General features: G+C 63.3%; 1 protein-coding gene across 2 annotated transcripts in view; it reads left to right on the top strand.

Annotated features, from left to right (window-relative positions):
* Nucleotides 1-15,057, top strand: part of ADGRD1 (adhesion G protein-coupled receptor D1) — a 125,436-nt gene that overhangs the window by 86,244 nt on the left and 24,135 nt on the right. For both annotated transcript variants that reach the window (XM_043557278.1, XM_043557279.1), the window contains 2 exons: nucleotides 12,713-12,816; nucleotides 14,207-14,318. In XM_043557278.1, the coding sequence (XP_043413213.1) occupies nucleotides 12,713-12,816; nucleotides 14,207-14,318 (216 nt within the window). The remainder of the gene's footprint in view (nucleotides 1-12,712; nucleotides 12,817-14,206; nucleotides 14,319-15,057) is intronic.

The raw sequence follows: 15,057 nt of genomic DNA, 5'->3' as shown, positions 1-15,057 counted from the left end.
CATCCGGTCCACGGGGCACTGGTGGGAACCTGATGCGCGCAGGACTGTGGAAGTCTCGTTTGGCCTGGCGTCACTCCTCGCCACCCCGGGTCGCCACCTAAAGGCTGGCTCCTCGTCCGTGACCACTGCACGTGCACCTGCCCTGGGGTTTGGCTGTAAACTAGAGAAACGGTGCGAGTTCGCTCTTGAGGGGTTTGTGTGCTAGTGAGAAAGACAGGTAAGGAAGTGACGTGGACGACGCGTGTGGGGGTGGGAAGGCCTTTCGATCGTGTGGTCAGGAGGGGCCGGGGGAGAAGAATGCCCCAGGCCGCGGCACAGCGAGTGCAGACGCAGCAGGCGGGAGGGGGCTCGGGGGGCTCTGGGTGGAGGTGACGAGCACGGGAAGGGCTCCTCCCTTTGCAGGACGTGCCATGGATTTTGTGTCCGGACTGTGAGTTGCTTATAGAGGCTCCAGAGGGGAGTCCCTCAGGCACACGTGGAAGGGGACTGGCGACTGCTTTCAGGTGTCCTTCAGAACATTCAGAGCTTTGCTGGGCGATGCTGTCACGGGCTTGTGTGCGCCTGGTGCCCCGCGCGGTATATCTGTGTTCAGGCGGGTGTGACCCCCAGGCCGTCCCAGTGGGAGAGACGTGTGGGCAGCAGCCGCCCCTCAGGTTCTGGGCATCCCCTTCCCTTCTGGTCCCTGTCCCCCGGGCCCTCTGTCACCCCCTGGCCCCTGGGGCTCTCTCTCACTCGCTTTCTCTCCCATCCCCCAATCTCTGCCCTGTGCTGCCTGAGTCAGGGCATGGACTCTGGCTCTGCCCCATCAGCAGCCGGGAGGTAAGGGAGGTGGGCCGGGGCCAGTGAGGTGGGGTGGAATGGAAAGTTCCAGAACTCCCTGAAGCGCAGAGGGGGCCTCAGCTCCCTGGGCTGCAGGAGGCACCCTGGGACACTCCACCCTTCCCGGTGTCCTGTGCCCACAAACACCCCTCACCAGGGGGCAGGCCGCGGGAGCCGTGCCTGCATTTCTCCCTGGGGGACGTGCCCTTCTCCTCTCCTGTCTTACCAGGGCCTCAGCCTGCGTGGCTCCGCCGTGTCCCTGTGGGTCCCACGTGGAAGTCAGCGACCCGCCTTAGCTGTTCCGGAGGGGGGAGGCCCCAAGCTGCCACCCGCAGAACGTTTGTGTCTGTAGGGCGGGGAAGGTCCCAGGGTGCTGTGGCCAGGTCCCCTCATTTACAAGTGGAGACAGTGAGGCCCAGGCAGGGGGCTGGGCTGAGCTCACTCATTCATCCAACAAGAAATTACTGGATTCGAGGTGACGACCCCAGGCTTTCAAGGCATTGCTCTGGGCCTGGGGAACACAGCCCTGGGACTGTCACGGTGCTTGGGATCTTGAGTGGGGACGCAGACGCTCCACACTTGAAAGCGCGCTCTGTCCTGTGGTGACGAGAACGACGTGGAAACCACGTGGGGTTGGGGAGGGTGCTGTTTGGAAGAGGGCAGCCCGCAGGGCCTCCCTGAGAAGCTGGTGCGGGTGGGCAGCCTCAGGGAGGAGGGCACGGCCGCAGGAGCCTGCGGGGACGGAGCAGGTACGAGGCTTGTGCACAGAGGCAGGGCTGGGTGGCTCTCGGGACAGGTGCCAGGCTCAAAGGCAGAGCTGCAGACTCAAGTGTTGGGGGCAGAGAGGTAACCGAAGTCAGGGAAGATGGGAGTGGGGAGCAGGCCGTGAGCGAGCGCTGGTGTGGACGGGACACGTGCCTGGCGGGCACCCCGGCCGCAGCCTGCTCTCTGTCTCCAGGGGAGCTGCCGTCCTCCCGTCACAGGTGAGGGCCTCGGGGACTTGCCCAAGGTGACTGGGGGACGATCCTAAAGCCGGGGCCCTGCCCCCTGGAAAGGCCGCTGGCGGACAGGCGGGCGCAGGCAGGAAGCCGGCTCTGGGATGTTGGTGGGACAGGAAGTCAGCCAGTCCAGTCAGCTAGAAAAGCCAGTCACAGAGCATTTATGATACAAATCTGTCACCACTCAATGTAGGTGACACCAGATTTGGACAGTCTGTGGGTGTCTTCGTGGAAGCAAATCGTATCTACTCATTGCCGGGAAAGGTTGATTTGAAAATGATTCATAATTATCCGTGCTAAAAATGAACATTCTCAGGAACGTTAAAACATAAAGGCAGTTATCACACTAGATGCCAAATCTGTGGCAGCTAATTTAGTGAGAACAGCGGGACTGGCTTTCTTCCGTCTTCCTGAGCCCCTCCCGGGCTGGGTCTTGGTCCAGGGTCTCTCCTGGGAGCTCACCACCTTCCCTCTGCGTGTCTCCCTGGGCCGCACCCCTCCCGTCAGCCCCCCTCCACGTGGTGTCTGGGGCAGCGGGGCCGGGACCCCGAGGGATGTTCCAGGCCTCGCTCTGCTCGCTCTTCTCCGTGGGGCCCCCACCGGTTCATCAGCAGGACCCCGGTGGGGGCACCACGGCGAGCGGAAAGCAGGCCCGGATGCCCTCCCACTGATTGCTGGTCGTGCAGAGTCAACGTCCTAGACACCCCGGCATGGTCCCCGGGTGGCTGGTTTGCGGGGATCATTCTGGCCCAGAGCACTGGTCACCCTGGCTGTGGCTGGCTTTGGTGGCTGTCACTCCGTTGGACCTTACGTTCTTCTATTAGGAATCATTTAGTTAATATGGTAGCCGATACACGTGTGTGTTCTCGACGATCAGGCGGCAAAAAGGAAGGCAGTGTCACCCCATCTGTCTCCTGGTCTCCTGATGCTGCTCCTGCAAAGCCACACCTGTTCCAGCGTCTCCCCTCCTCCCGGAAATGTTCCCCTCTCCCCCTGCGTGTGTGCACCCCACACGGGCTCAGGGCCGTCTCTCCCGCGGGCAGTGTGTCCCCACGTGCGCCCACACGTCCGCTTCATCCTTGCCGCACCTGCTGCACATCAGGAGCCCGGGCTCGGAGGGCACTCGGCCGGTCACCTGCTGATGGGCTCCAAGCTGGCTTCCCGTCCTTGGTTCTTCCCTGCAGCCCAGCAGTGCACCGTCCGTACACTCTTCTCTAGGATGACTTCCTGGCAGGGGGACCTGGGGGCACTTACGCTGCTCTCGGGGGATCCTGTACCTCCTCCAACGGCGAACAAGAATGGGTGACTTTGTTGTAAACGTGAATCCCAAAAACTCAGCCCCAGCACTTCCCGAGCTAAGTACACTTCGGACGGGGCTGGGGAATAGCCCCACCTGTAGATCTGGGGCCACGTTCATCATGAGTCGTGACGCCAGGCACCTCCCAAAAGTCACTTTCGCCGAGAATCCCAAGAAATTAGATTTTTTTTTTTTTTTTTTTTACTATCGGATAAAATTATCTTCAGGTTAATTTTGGAACAGTAGTTTCCGCGAATAGCCAAGAAAATTAAGGAGAAGAACAGGAGAGACTTTGCACGGCACAGTGGACCCCTGTGAAGCCTAGTGGCCAAAATAATTTGGTGTCGACATAAGCCCAGGAAAGCAGATACGCGGAACAGACCCTAGAACAGACCGAGAATTTCAGTACACCTGTGAGAGTCTATGTCGTAGAATTCAAAGAATGAGGAAGTAAGATAACACGTAAAGTCAGAGCGTTCACAGCCTCGTCTGTAGTGGAGAGAACAGAATAACGGAAGTGTTAACCTAATGCCAAGGAGCGCACAGGTCCCGATACCTCTACGCCAAGGAGGACGGCCCGCCTCCGCTCCTCTGTCAGCAGGACAAGGACTCCACCAAGGACGGACGTGCAGCTGTGAGAGTGAGTTGGAGGGACCGGCTGGCCTGGAGGGACTTCCACGGCATCGTTATGTGCAAAGGGCAGGGTGCAGAGTAGCGCCCAAATGTCTCCTCTTTATAAAGTCGTGTGAGGTCCCCGTGCACGCGCTCAGCGACGTGAAGTGATGCCTCGCTGTGTGATCGGAAGAAAGGTACAGAAGTGCCTTCGGGGCTGTCAGGGTTGGGAGACGCTGGACCGCAGTCCCGGCCCGTGTGCTAAGCCCCCGTGCGTGCATCTGTGAGTTATTAGGGAACATGATTGAATAAGAAAATCAGCAGCCGGAAGAGGCCGTAGACAAGGCCTGCTCGTGGGTGCGGGGCTTCCCTCCTCCTGACACCCAGTGGCTTGGTTGGAGCCTGGCGTGGGGCAGAGGCCGCGTGGTGTGAGCGGCATGTGGAAGAATGGGTCTGTTCCGCGGGAGAGGAGCTTAGGGAGACCGGGAAGCCGTGTCCCCCGACGCCAAGTGTGGCCGCATCAATAGTAAGCCTGACTCGTGCTGCCATAACGGCTTGGGCACACGGACCTGTTCGCCATGTTCAAGGGGAGGTAGACGGGCGCCGGACTGGTCACCTTTCGGGACCGGCCAGCAGAGGCACCGGGGACGGGGGGAGCCGGGCCCTGCCGTGGTGGGTGCCGCGTGGCTGGCCCAGCCAGGACCCGGGAAGGGGTGGGGCCGCAGTAGCCGGCTCAGAGATGAATCCTTAGGAAGGGGAATCGGAACTGGCAGGATTTGGTGGAGGAGGAGGGGCTGACGTGGGGACCAGCCAGTCCCACCTGTTTCCAGGCCCCCCACCCGAGGTGCACGTTCCGGGGGGACAGTCTGGTTGTCTGCACGGTGATGGGCGGCCCCACCGAGGCTGCCCCCGTGGCAGGGTAGTGGTGGGCACAGTCCCTGAGCTGGCGGATGCCCAGAGGCCCCCTTGCCCACCCCTTGGCTCCTCCAGTGGGTCAGCTGTCCCGGAGCTGCAGATGGGGGGTCGTCGCAGCGAAGGAGCAGATCTGTGAGGCGGAGCCACAAACCCCAGCCCCGGTCTGGCGGCCGGCCGGTGGGCCTGCCTCCTTTAGCCCGTTGTCAGTATTTCGAGAGTCCGAGAGATTATCTAAAATTTTTGATTTTGGTTTTCTTCAAAAAACAAAAAGTCTGTGCGCCCGGAGCTTCCTGACAAGCCGCTGCTGCCCCTCCCCGGCTCCGCTTTGCCGCCCTCCCCGTGCCTGGGGCTCAACCTCTCTGCTCCTCCTCGTGGTTCGCACGGCTCTTCTGCTTCTCGAAAGACAGCAAAGCCTCTCTCACGCTTTCCTGGGAGAGGAAGTGACATATGCACTAAACGGGGCTTTTGGAAAAAAGCGGAAGGTAAAGGTATTTCTTTTTGGAAGGACGGTTGCACTTGGTTATGACGTACGCAAGCTCCCAGGTGGCCTCGCGAATTTGTGCGAAAAGCCTCTCGGGAGCCGTCGGGGTCTGTGGTCTGTGACTCAGAGGAACCCGTGTCCCGAAGCAAACTCCAGGCTTTTCTGGGCGTTTCTAAATCTGGCCGCAGGGTGGGGAAGGAAGGGCACCGCTGGGGCACACCACGCCGCCTGAGACGGGAGCTGCAGGGCGTGTGTGCGTGCGCACGGGTGAGGGTGTGTACATGTGCGTGCGTGTGGGCTGGTGCATGTGTGTGTGTGCACGTGCGCGGGCGGGCGAGTGTGTGTGTGCGTGTGTGGGTGTGCAGGGCTCTCATCTCCCCTCAGGCTCTCCGCACTCGGGCCCACGGTTACAGGACCCGTGCTTGGCGGCCACCCGCCAGATGCAGCTGCCTGAAGCCACTCGAGGGCTCTGGCCTGGCCGCCAGGGAGGACGCGGGTGGCTGTAGCGTGAGGACCTAACGACACGGCCGCACTGGGGCTAACACGCCTGCTCTCGGAGCTGTACTTGTGGTCCCGGTGGGCCTGTCAAGAGCGGCCATGCGGGCGCTCAGACGTGTGGGCGGAGGTGGGCACGGTTCACCATCGGGAAGCCGGCCCCTTTGTCGGGCGGTCCCCGTGTGTGCATGTCACTTACCCGTGGGAGCACCTCCTGTTGTGTGGCTCTGCCCCCCCTCGCTGGGGTGCGGTCAGCAGGGGCCCCGCTCTGGCTCCTGGTCAGCCAGCTCGGCCTGCGGCCAGTGCCTGCTCCGAGCCTCGGCCTCCCCGTCTGTGACGTGGGTTCCTCTCTCCGTGGAACTGTGCTGGGGATCGTGCCCAGCCCTGAGCACTGAGTTCTGAGCACCCGGCCCCAAGAACTGAGCCCCATGCATCAGCCTAACTGAGGTGACAGTGACTTCCAAGGGAGTGTGATGGTGCCCCGGGGTGACCAGGTGGCTGAGGAGCCTGGAGGCGTCCTGGGGGAGCAGGAGTGGGCTGTGTGCGGCTGGTGTCAGCACGGAGCCTCCCCGTTTTTCATTCTTTTGAGGGATGGCCCTGGGGGACCCTGGGGGATGCTGGGGGACCTGTCTCCCTATTGAGGGCCCTCCCTGCACCCCCCAGGCCCCTGGCGCTCTCTCCCCTGCCCCTCCCGCCCCTCCCCTGCCCCTTCCCACCCCTTCCCACCCTCCCCTGCTCCCTCCCACCCCTTCCCACCCTCCCCTGCTCCCTCCCATCCCTTCCCACCCTCCCCTGCTCCCTCCCACCCCTTCCCACCCTCCCCTGCTCCCTCCCACCCCTTCCCACCCTCCCCTGCTCCCTCCCATCCCTTCCCACCCTCCCCTGCTCCCTCCCACCCCTTCCCACCCTCCCCTGCTCCCTCCCACCCCTTCCCACCCTCCCCTGCTCCCTCCCACCCCTTCCCACCCTCCCCTGCTCCCTCCCACCCCTTCCCACCCTCCCCTGCTCCCTCCCACCCCTTCCCACCCTCCCCTGCTCCCTCCCACCCCTTCCCACCCTCCCCTGCTCCCTCCCACCCCTTCCCACCCTCCCCTGCTCCCTCCCACCCCTTCCCACCCTCCCCTGCTCCCTCCCACCCCTTCCCACCCTCCCCTGCTCCCTCCCACCCCTTCCCACCCTCCCCTGCTCCCTCCCACCCCTTCCCACCCTCCCCTGCTCCCTCCCATCCCTTCCCACCCTCCCCTGCTCCCTCCCACCCCTTCCCACCCTCCCCTGCTCCCTCCCACCCCTTCCCACCCTCCCCTGCTCCCTCCCACCCCTTCCCACCCTCCCCTGCTCCCTCCCACCCCTTCCCACCCTCCCCTGCTCCCTCCCACCCCTTCCCACCCTCCCCTGCTCCCTCCCACCCCTTCCCACCCTCCCCTGCTCCCTCCCACCCCTTCCCACCCTCCCCTGCTCCCTCCCACCCCTTCCCACCCTCCCCTGCTCCCTCCCATCCCTTCCCACCCTCCCCTGTTCCCTCCCATCTCCTGCCTGCCAGTCTCCCTCCTCGGCTCCCCACTCTGGTGGCCTTGCTGCCTCTCTGGGGCCGGCATGTTGCCTGCAGCCCCATCCCTCCCCCCAGGACCCCTGTCACGCAAGGAGGCCCCCGTGCTCACCCGGGATGTGTGGAAGCAGGCCCCAGAGGCGGGAGGGAACCCAAGGGAGAAGGACCACGCTGTGGCGGCGGCAGCCGGCTGGGTGCTGCCGGGAGCCGGCCCTTGTGCCAGCCAGGCCTGCGGTCCCGGCCACGGGCCTCGCTGGAGTCAGGCCCCTCCTGCCACATGTCATTCTCCTCCCTCCTCCCGCCAGACCCAGGTGGCTACCGTCAGAGGAAGGAATTGCTTCCTTTACCGGAGACGCCTCCGGAAGAGGCCTCTGCTCGGGCGCCGCGTGGGGGCTGGAGCTGCCCCACAGAGGGAGGCCGACAGCGGCCTCGGGACCCATGTACTCCTCAGGCTGAGGCCGAGGGCGGTGGCCGGGAGCGGGCACTCAGGGTGACGAGCCAGGGGGAGCAGCGGCGCCCCTGTCCAGGAGGGTCTGACGTGAGGGACCCGGAGGCCAAGGGCTCGGTGCGGTCAGGCGGTCGGCTCCGGGCCGCCAGGCTGAGCTGAGGGCCGGAGCTGTGCTGCTGTGGTGGGGGAGCCCGGACGCGTCCACCGCTTCTCGTCAGAGGCGTCCTGACTCTGCACCGTGGGGGGAGCCGAGGCGGAGAGGGGCCGCCCGGGAGCCAGGGGCCCTGCAGGAGCCTGAGGCCTCTTCCTAGGCCTGTGACGGAGCGCCGGGACAGGAGAGCACGGATGCTTCGTGTCGTAAAGGTGAAACACGGGCCGGGAGGATGCCACGGTGCAGAGAGCAGAGGGTGAGCATGAGGCTGGCCCCTCTCCCCGCGGGAGGCACGAGCGTGTGGCCCTCTGTTCTTGCCGCGGAGGGGAGCTCGCTCTGCACACCTTGGAGGCTGTGCCTCGGTGTGCCGACACGCCTCACGGGTCTTGACCGTGGCAGGATTGCCCCCGGTCTCTCCCGGCCTCCGTGGGTAGACGTTCAGGCGTCCACAGCCCTTGGCCTCTGCCGACGTTACTGACTGTTCGGGGGTGCATCCCTACAGTGGGTCCCCGAATCCAGCTGTGTGCAGATGTATATCGGCACAGGTGTTCGAAGCTACCGTTGGTGGGGCCCGCTCCAGCCCACCTCCTGCAGGGAGGGTCTGGTGGCTGCTGGGCTGGGTCCCCGTCTCCCCGGGCACACGCCTCCCCCCACAGAATGTACAGGCTTTGCAGCAATGTTGAACCCCCCCCCCACCCCCCCCCCACCACGTATAAAGCTGGTGATCACACAGTTTCTGTCAGCGTCTTGGGGGCCGGCAGCCTCCCAGCCCGACCGTCAGCCTCAGGGGCAGGGGTCCTTTAATGAGGTAGGTAGCTTGAGGAAGGCAAGTCACAAGTGTTTTTAAAGACACAGGAGCCCCCTCTCTGTGCACGGGGGTGGGGGTGTGTGTGGGGAGACGCCACTGGGTTCGCGCCCGAGGAATCCCCGATCCGGCCCCCGGCACTGCCCCTCAGCCAGCCAAGGAGCTCATTTCTGCTGTCCTCAGGGCTGCGGGCTGGAACCCGCAGCCTGGACTCTGCAGGGGATGCCGGCTGGCGTGCAGCCGGCACAGGTACAGCTGGCGAAGCCCCGGGACCGTCACCAAACACGGCCGCCCCTGGTGCCACGTGCTCGTCCTGGGCCCAGGCTGCACGAAGGTGTGTGGCTCAGCGGGGGCCAGAGGCTCCTGGGAGCTGGATTCTGGCAGCCGGGAGACAGGACGTTGGGGCAGAGCTGGGGCGGGCCGTGGGGGTGGAGGAAACCGCGCGGGTCAGGAGCCGTGAGGGGCCCCGGTGAGGGGCTGCTGGTTCCCCATTTGTCCTCTGCCCCGCTCGGCCTCGGCTCCCTTGACAACTGGCTTCCCCCCGGGTGCAGCCGAAGGGAGACGGGCACACTGCGGTCTGCCAGGTGCGCCCGGCCTCGCCAGGCCCCTTCTGCGGGCAGGTCTGCTATGGCGTCCGCCGGGCTCTGCTCCTGTCCCCTCCTCCCCTTGACCTTCCTGCCCCCCGGCGTCAGGGCTGTGGCTGTCCTCCGGGGTGCCTCGCCGTCATTGCTCTGCTTTTCTAGGGTTCCCCACCCCCTTGGGACCCACTTCCCACGCCGAAGCCCGTCTACCAAATCCCGGGAGGGCCCTGCTCTCCTGTCTGGACCCTCCCGATGGAGCAACCAGGTGGTGAGCCGGAGATGCAGGGCGAGGGAAGGAATGTGGGTCTCATCTGGGGCAGCGGCCGGGGCGGTGTCCTGCCCGGGGGAGACCTGACCGAGGGGGCCTGGATGCAGTGGGGGGCGGGGAGGAGCTGGAGGGAGGAGAAGGTGGAGGCTCTGGAAACTGAGAGAGGACGGGCTCGGCTCGGGTTAGCAGGGGAACCAGCAGCACTGGGCGATGGGCGGCCTCTGAGGGCGGGGGAGGGGCCCCAGGGACCCTCAGATCGGAGGGGGGGGGGAGAGCTGCCACCCCTCACTGCGCTCTCCAGGCGCCTGCGCCGTGGCCCCGGTTTGTTTCCATCGGGCCTCATCCAAGCTCGGAACGACCGACCTTAGTCATTCACTCGTGCCTTTGTCTGCTTCCCCGCTGCGTGTGAGCTCCGTGCTGGGCACACGGTGGTGCTTAATGCGTGCCTGTTGCACCCGGAGGCACGGGCCCACCGCCTCTCACTAGCTGTGCCCTTTCCCCTGCTGCCCTCCCGCTGGGCTGCCATCAGGACTCCCTGTGCGCACCCAGCAGGCGCCCAGTGAGGGCTGGCGGCGGGTTGGGCAGGTGTGGGTGTGGGGCCAGGGCTGGACTCTGTTTATCAGAAGCTCCAGGCTGAGCGGCCGGCAGAAAACAGGCGGGTTTCGGTGCGTGTGGCCGACGGGCCGCGGCACGCACACCGGAAGCTTCGCTGCGCCGCGAACCGGCCCACACTAGAGCCCCGGAGCCCCCCAGTCAGCAAGTGGAGGGGCGCGTTCCCGCTGTGTCCACAAGATGCGTATGCAGGCTGATGTAGGTTAAGGAAGTCTTTCGTGGGGGGCCGGTGAGGGGGGTGAGGCTTGAGACTTTCTCCCACCCCCAGCCTTCAGCAGACGCCTCTGGACACCAGTGTTCTCAGAGCTCTGGGTCGTGACGCAGCAGGAGATCCATTAACGGGAGCTCACCAGCTCTCTGGCAGAAAGATCTAGGTGGCAGTGGGGCGGGGAAGAGCTGGGGCCCGGCGGTGTGGAGATTCGTGCGGACTTGGCTCGGGGCCAGAAGGGGGAGAGGGCGTCACAGAGCCAGGCACTGTGGTCACCTTTCACTTGCTCGTATTTCCGTGGTTGTTTAAATTCATTTCCATGTGGCAGGTGCCACAGAGGTGGCCCTTAGTTCCTGCAAAGAGCTGAGAGTCCGGGATGTCTGTAAACTCTGGAATCTGATGCTCGTCCACATCTCCAGGCAGAGCTAGTTGTGACGGTGACAGTGACACTTTCTTTTCTTTTTTTTTTTTTTTGGAAGTTTATTTATTTTGAGAGAGACAGAGAAGAGGAGGGGCAGAGAGAGGGGGAGAGAGAGAGAATCCCAAGCAGGCTCCATGCTGTCAGCACAGACCCTGACTCAGGACTTGAACTCACGAACCGTGAGATCGTGACCTGAGCCGAGACGGAGTCAGACGCTTAACCGACTGAGCCACCCAGGTGCCCCTAATGGTGACAGTGAGACTTCAGTTGCCTGTGACGGCAAGAAAGGGGACCTTCCCTGTTCAGTATTAGTGTTACGTATTCGGTTTTATTCCCAGCTTCTGGAAATTAGCACCTTCTCCTCTGAAAGAGCACGTCCAGAACCATCTCTGCAGGTGTCGGGAGTCGCCCCCCTCCCTGAGAGCTGGAGAAGTGACGAGTTAAACAGCTAAATATTTTGGGTGGACCCGCAGGATTTCTCAGAAGACTTGCACTGCTCGTACCCACCTGAAGTCTTTGTGGGGACAGAGAATGCGGTTTCCCTAACCGGGTCTGACACCGGAGACGTCACTCCACAGGGGATTTGCTAACAACATGTTGCGGGAACGAGAGTCTGAGGCCGTGTGGCACGGGCAGTTGGCTCTGTTCGCCTCCCTAGGGCGTCTGATGGATCGGAACACCTCCGGCCTGCCCATCTGCTGGGAGCGGGGGGAGAAGTTTGGGGTCCAGATCCTGGGATGTGGCTGAGAACGTAGCTGCGGGAACACACTGGTCCCCACACGTTCTGCCCGCCTAGGGAACCCGCGTGGGTAAACAGGAGGTGACTAATGAGGGCTCGCCCCCTCCTGCATCTGGGGCTGCGGGTCCAGGCTTCTTCCCCACCTCCATTCCATCACGGCTCTAAAGTGTTTCGTAGCCCCTGGGGAGTCAGTTGACCAGCAGTGAGTCACAGATCTGGAAGAAGTAAAACCCATTAAGTTGTCCGTCTTCAGGCGCAGTCCCGCTGGCTCCCAAATTGCTCTGCACGATCCACTTACAGTCCCCGGAATTGGGGCCTCCTGGGCCTGCAGCCCTGCCGGCGGCCCTCTTACATCCTAGGACTTGCCTCCTTTTATTCCTGATTAGGTCCTGACGAGCGGAGGCCGAGGCCCCGCGGTGTCGAGGCTGAGGTTGGACGGACCTTGATGTCTGGTGTCCAGCGCTGGATGGACATCGGCGAGGGGGAGGGGGCTTCAGCTGGGTCTGCGATACAGACAGAGCCAAATCCACCACAGGAAGCACAGCAGGACCTCCTGCAGGGACAGGCACTGGGAAGCTGGTCTCCCAGGAGCGACTTAGGGAGCACAGAGCGTTTTGGAGCCCAGGGGCAAGTGAGCCTGACCCGAGGCTCCGGCTCCTTGGGCCGAGGGAAACACCATTTGGGGTCGTGTTGCTAGGTGTGCCGTGGCCCGTGGCACCATCCTCTGTGGCTTTGCATCCGATTTGTTTACCGTTCATTTACCAAGTTCCTTACGCACTACTTGATATCAGGGGTAACAGCCACCCCCACACAGACTCGCAGAGGGCATGTCTCGTCTCCCTGGCGCTGCTCTAAGCTCCGTAGCTGCATAAGTCCGTGGGGTCCTCAGCAAGCCGTCACACCCCACCTGGGTCATCCGCTGGGACTCTGTGGGCATTATGGCTCTGAGGTCAGGGGCTTCATCAGCCCTGGATGCTGCAGTGTAGACCAGGAGGCATGGGGTACAGCTCGGCAGTGGGGGCGGGACGGGTTGGGAGGGCAGGGGTTAGGCCTTGGCAGGGCAGAGGCTGGATGGGCAGAGGAATTGGAGGCATTGGTGGGGTGATTTGGGTGGAGTATTTCCAGAGAGACCCAAGGGCCGATGCCATGGGACTGGACGGACCTGTGTTGGTGGTGTTAACAGGGCATCTGGGGGAGACGCAGGACCTGGTGGTCACCAGCACGTGCGCGCTGGGACCAGCCCCTGGGGCCCTTTCCAGTGGGAGCCCTGTCGCCGCAAGACCCGCGCTGACCCCTCTGCTCTGCCTCCCACGCAGCTCACACAAGGACAGCAGGTGGCGCTCTCGTCCATCTCTTACATCGGCTGCTCCCTGTCCGTGGTCTGCCTGGTGCTCACGCTGGTCACCTTCGCCATGCTCTCGTGAGTCATCCTCTGCTCTGCCCCCTCCGTGTCCAGGGAGGTCTGCCGCCATCGTGTAAATGTCAGCGCTGCCTGCCCCACTTTGATTTCCCTCTGGCATTTGTGGTCATGAGGTGGCAAATGTCTGGTCATCGTGCATTACAGTTGGACGGCTGTTCCAGAGTTACTTTTCATTTTGAGATCCAGGGTGCAGGGAGGGTTTGGGGGTGCTAGAGAGGAGGGAGGAGGGAGGCAAGAGGGGCTACGGGATTGGAGGGCACCCTGCTCTCAGTGAAGCTCGGAAGTTCTGGGAGGGTCTCCAGCCCACAGACTTTCTGGCCCTTGGACTCCTGAGAGCCAGAACTGAGGACCTCCTCCCCCAAGGTAGCAAAGCCGCGGCTCCATAGGGGGCCCTGGTGTCAGCCGCTGGGGAGGCAGGAAGGCGCTTTCCCAGGAGGTCCCCACCCCTCCCAGCTGAAGCTGCCAGGGCAGAGCTCAGGGGGTCTGTGCAGCCCCCAAGGAGAGGGTGGCAGCTGAGTCCCTCGGTGGCCCTTTATGAACTGGGACGGCAAGCTGAAATGAGCCCCGTTCGTGGGCAGACAATGGTGATGACACCCTGGCCGCTGCTCAGGGCCGTTGGCCTCACACACGAGGAGGGGGGGGGCCTCCTCCCCCTGGGGCTGCTTGGGAGCCTGTCTCCCCCACCTGCTCTGCAGGCGGGTGATGTTCCAGGGGTTCCTCGGGGAGCCCAGTGTCCCTCCTCGCCTGCCCTGGCTCCCTCAGGACACCTGCCCCTGGCCCGACTGTGACCACGGCGTCCCCGGGCCGGCAGCTGCAGCATCAACATACATCATCAGCAGGGAGAGGCGCTCAGCTTCCCAGAGCGCTGGGAACACGGGGAGGCCGGGGCAGTGGCATCCAAGGCCGGCAGGAGGAGCCGGGGCCCGTGCTGAGCTGGGACATTCGTTCTTTGGTTCCGTCATCCCTCGGCTTTGCTCAAGAAGCCCGGTGCCCAGGAGCAGGAGCACACGCTCCCCGGCCAAGGGAGATGAGGTGGAGCTACTTTCCTGGCAGGAAGTCCTCCCCAGGGGCAGACCTGGCAGGCGTGGCTGGTGCAAATCTGAGCCTGGAGAGGGCTGGGTGTTTGAGAGCCGGAAGAGGGCACTGTGAGCGGGAGTAGGAGCAAGGAATGAACTGGGTCAGAGCAGGGGCCAGGCTGTGCAGCCCCGAGGCCCGTGGAAGGAGCTGGCTGGTTTCTAAGAGCAATAGGGAGCCACTGAGGTTTCACAGTGGGGAGTGACTGCATCTAGGTGGGCTTCCTGAAGGCCTGTTTGGCGGCCCTCGGGGGAGTGATAGGGAGCAGCTGGGGCTGGGCCGGGCCGGGGCCTCACCCCTACATCTCTGCCCTCAGCTCGGTCAGCACCATCCGGAACCAGCGCTACCATATCCATGCCAACCTGTCCTTTGCTGTCCTCGTGGCCCAGATCCTTCTGCTCATCAGCTTCAGCTTCAAGCCTGGCACAGTGAGTAGGCCCCCTCGGTCCCTCCCTCATCCTTCTGGTGTCACCCAGGCTGGCACCTTCTGCTGGTTTCTTCAACTCAGAACTCAGACTGCATCCCCCAGATGGAGCAGGGGCTTGTCCGGGAGAAGCGGAGAAGGCAGGCCTGGGCTGGGCTTTCTGCTCCCCATGGGCTCAGTAGGGAAGATGAGCTTCTCCTCCCCCGAGGGCCCTCCTCCTCCCCCTAGGGCCCTGGCAGCGTGGGGGGCATGATGTGGAGAGCTGACGCAGACCAGCCCTCTAATCCTCGAGATAGGCCCAGGCTGTGCAGTCCTAACCTCCTGCTTAGAGATGTGGGAGCCGGTTACAGCAATTTGCCCATAATGACAGGTGGCAGGAGCTTCGCGGCAGACATAGAGTGACCGTGGGTGTCGGTCCCAGAGCGGCTGGTGGGCGGACGGTGCTCCCGTTGGGACGCAGAGACGCGAGCCGCGCATGCCTGATACTTGCCTCTGATGGGCATGTGGGGGCAGATTAGGGACCTCCAGCCGCGCCCCTGGAAACCAGGTGCCGAGCACAAGATGCTGTCCTGAGAATGAGCTGATTGGGGAGCACTGTGAAAGCAGAGCTTGGAGCGCCCGACATAATCATGCCGTTTCTGTCTTCAATTCTTTTACTTTTTTCTCCTTATTTTTATTATTTGAAGGTAGTATATAAATTGATATCCCCCCTCCCATCATTCCGCCCCCTTCCCGGCCTCTGT

This window comes from Prionailurus bengalensis, chromosome D3, assembly GCF_016509475.1.
Source record: "Prionailurus bengalensis isolate Pbe53 chromosome D3, Fcat_Pben_1.1_paternal_pri, whole genome shotgun sequence".
Lineage (NCBI taxonomy): Eukaryota > Metazoa > Chordata > Mammalia > Carnivora > Felidae > Prionailurus > Prionailurus bengalensis.
Note: the sequence above shows the minus strand (reverse complement) of the source record. Positions and strands in the feature narration are given on the sequence as shown.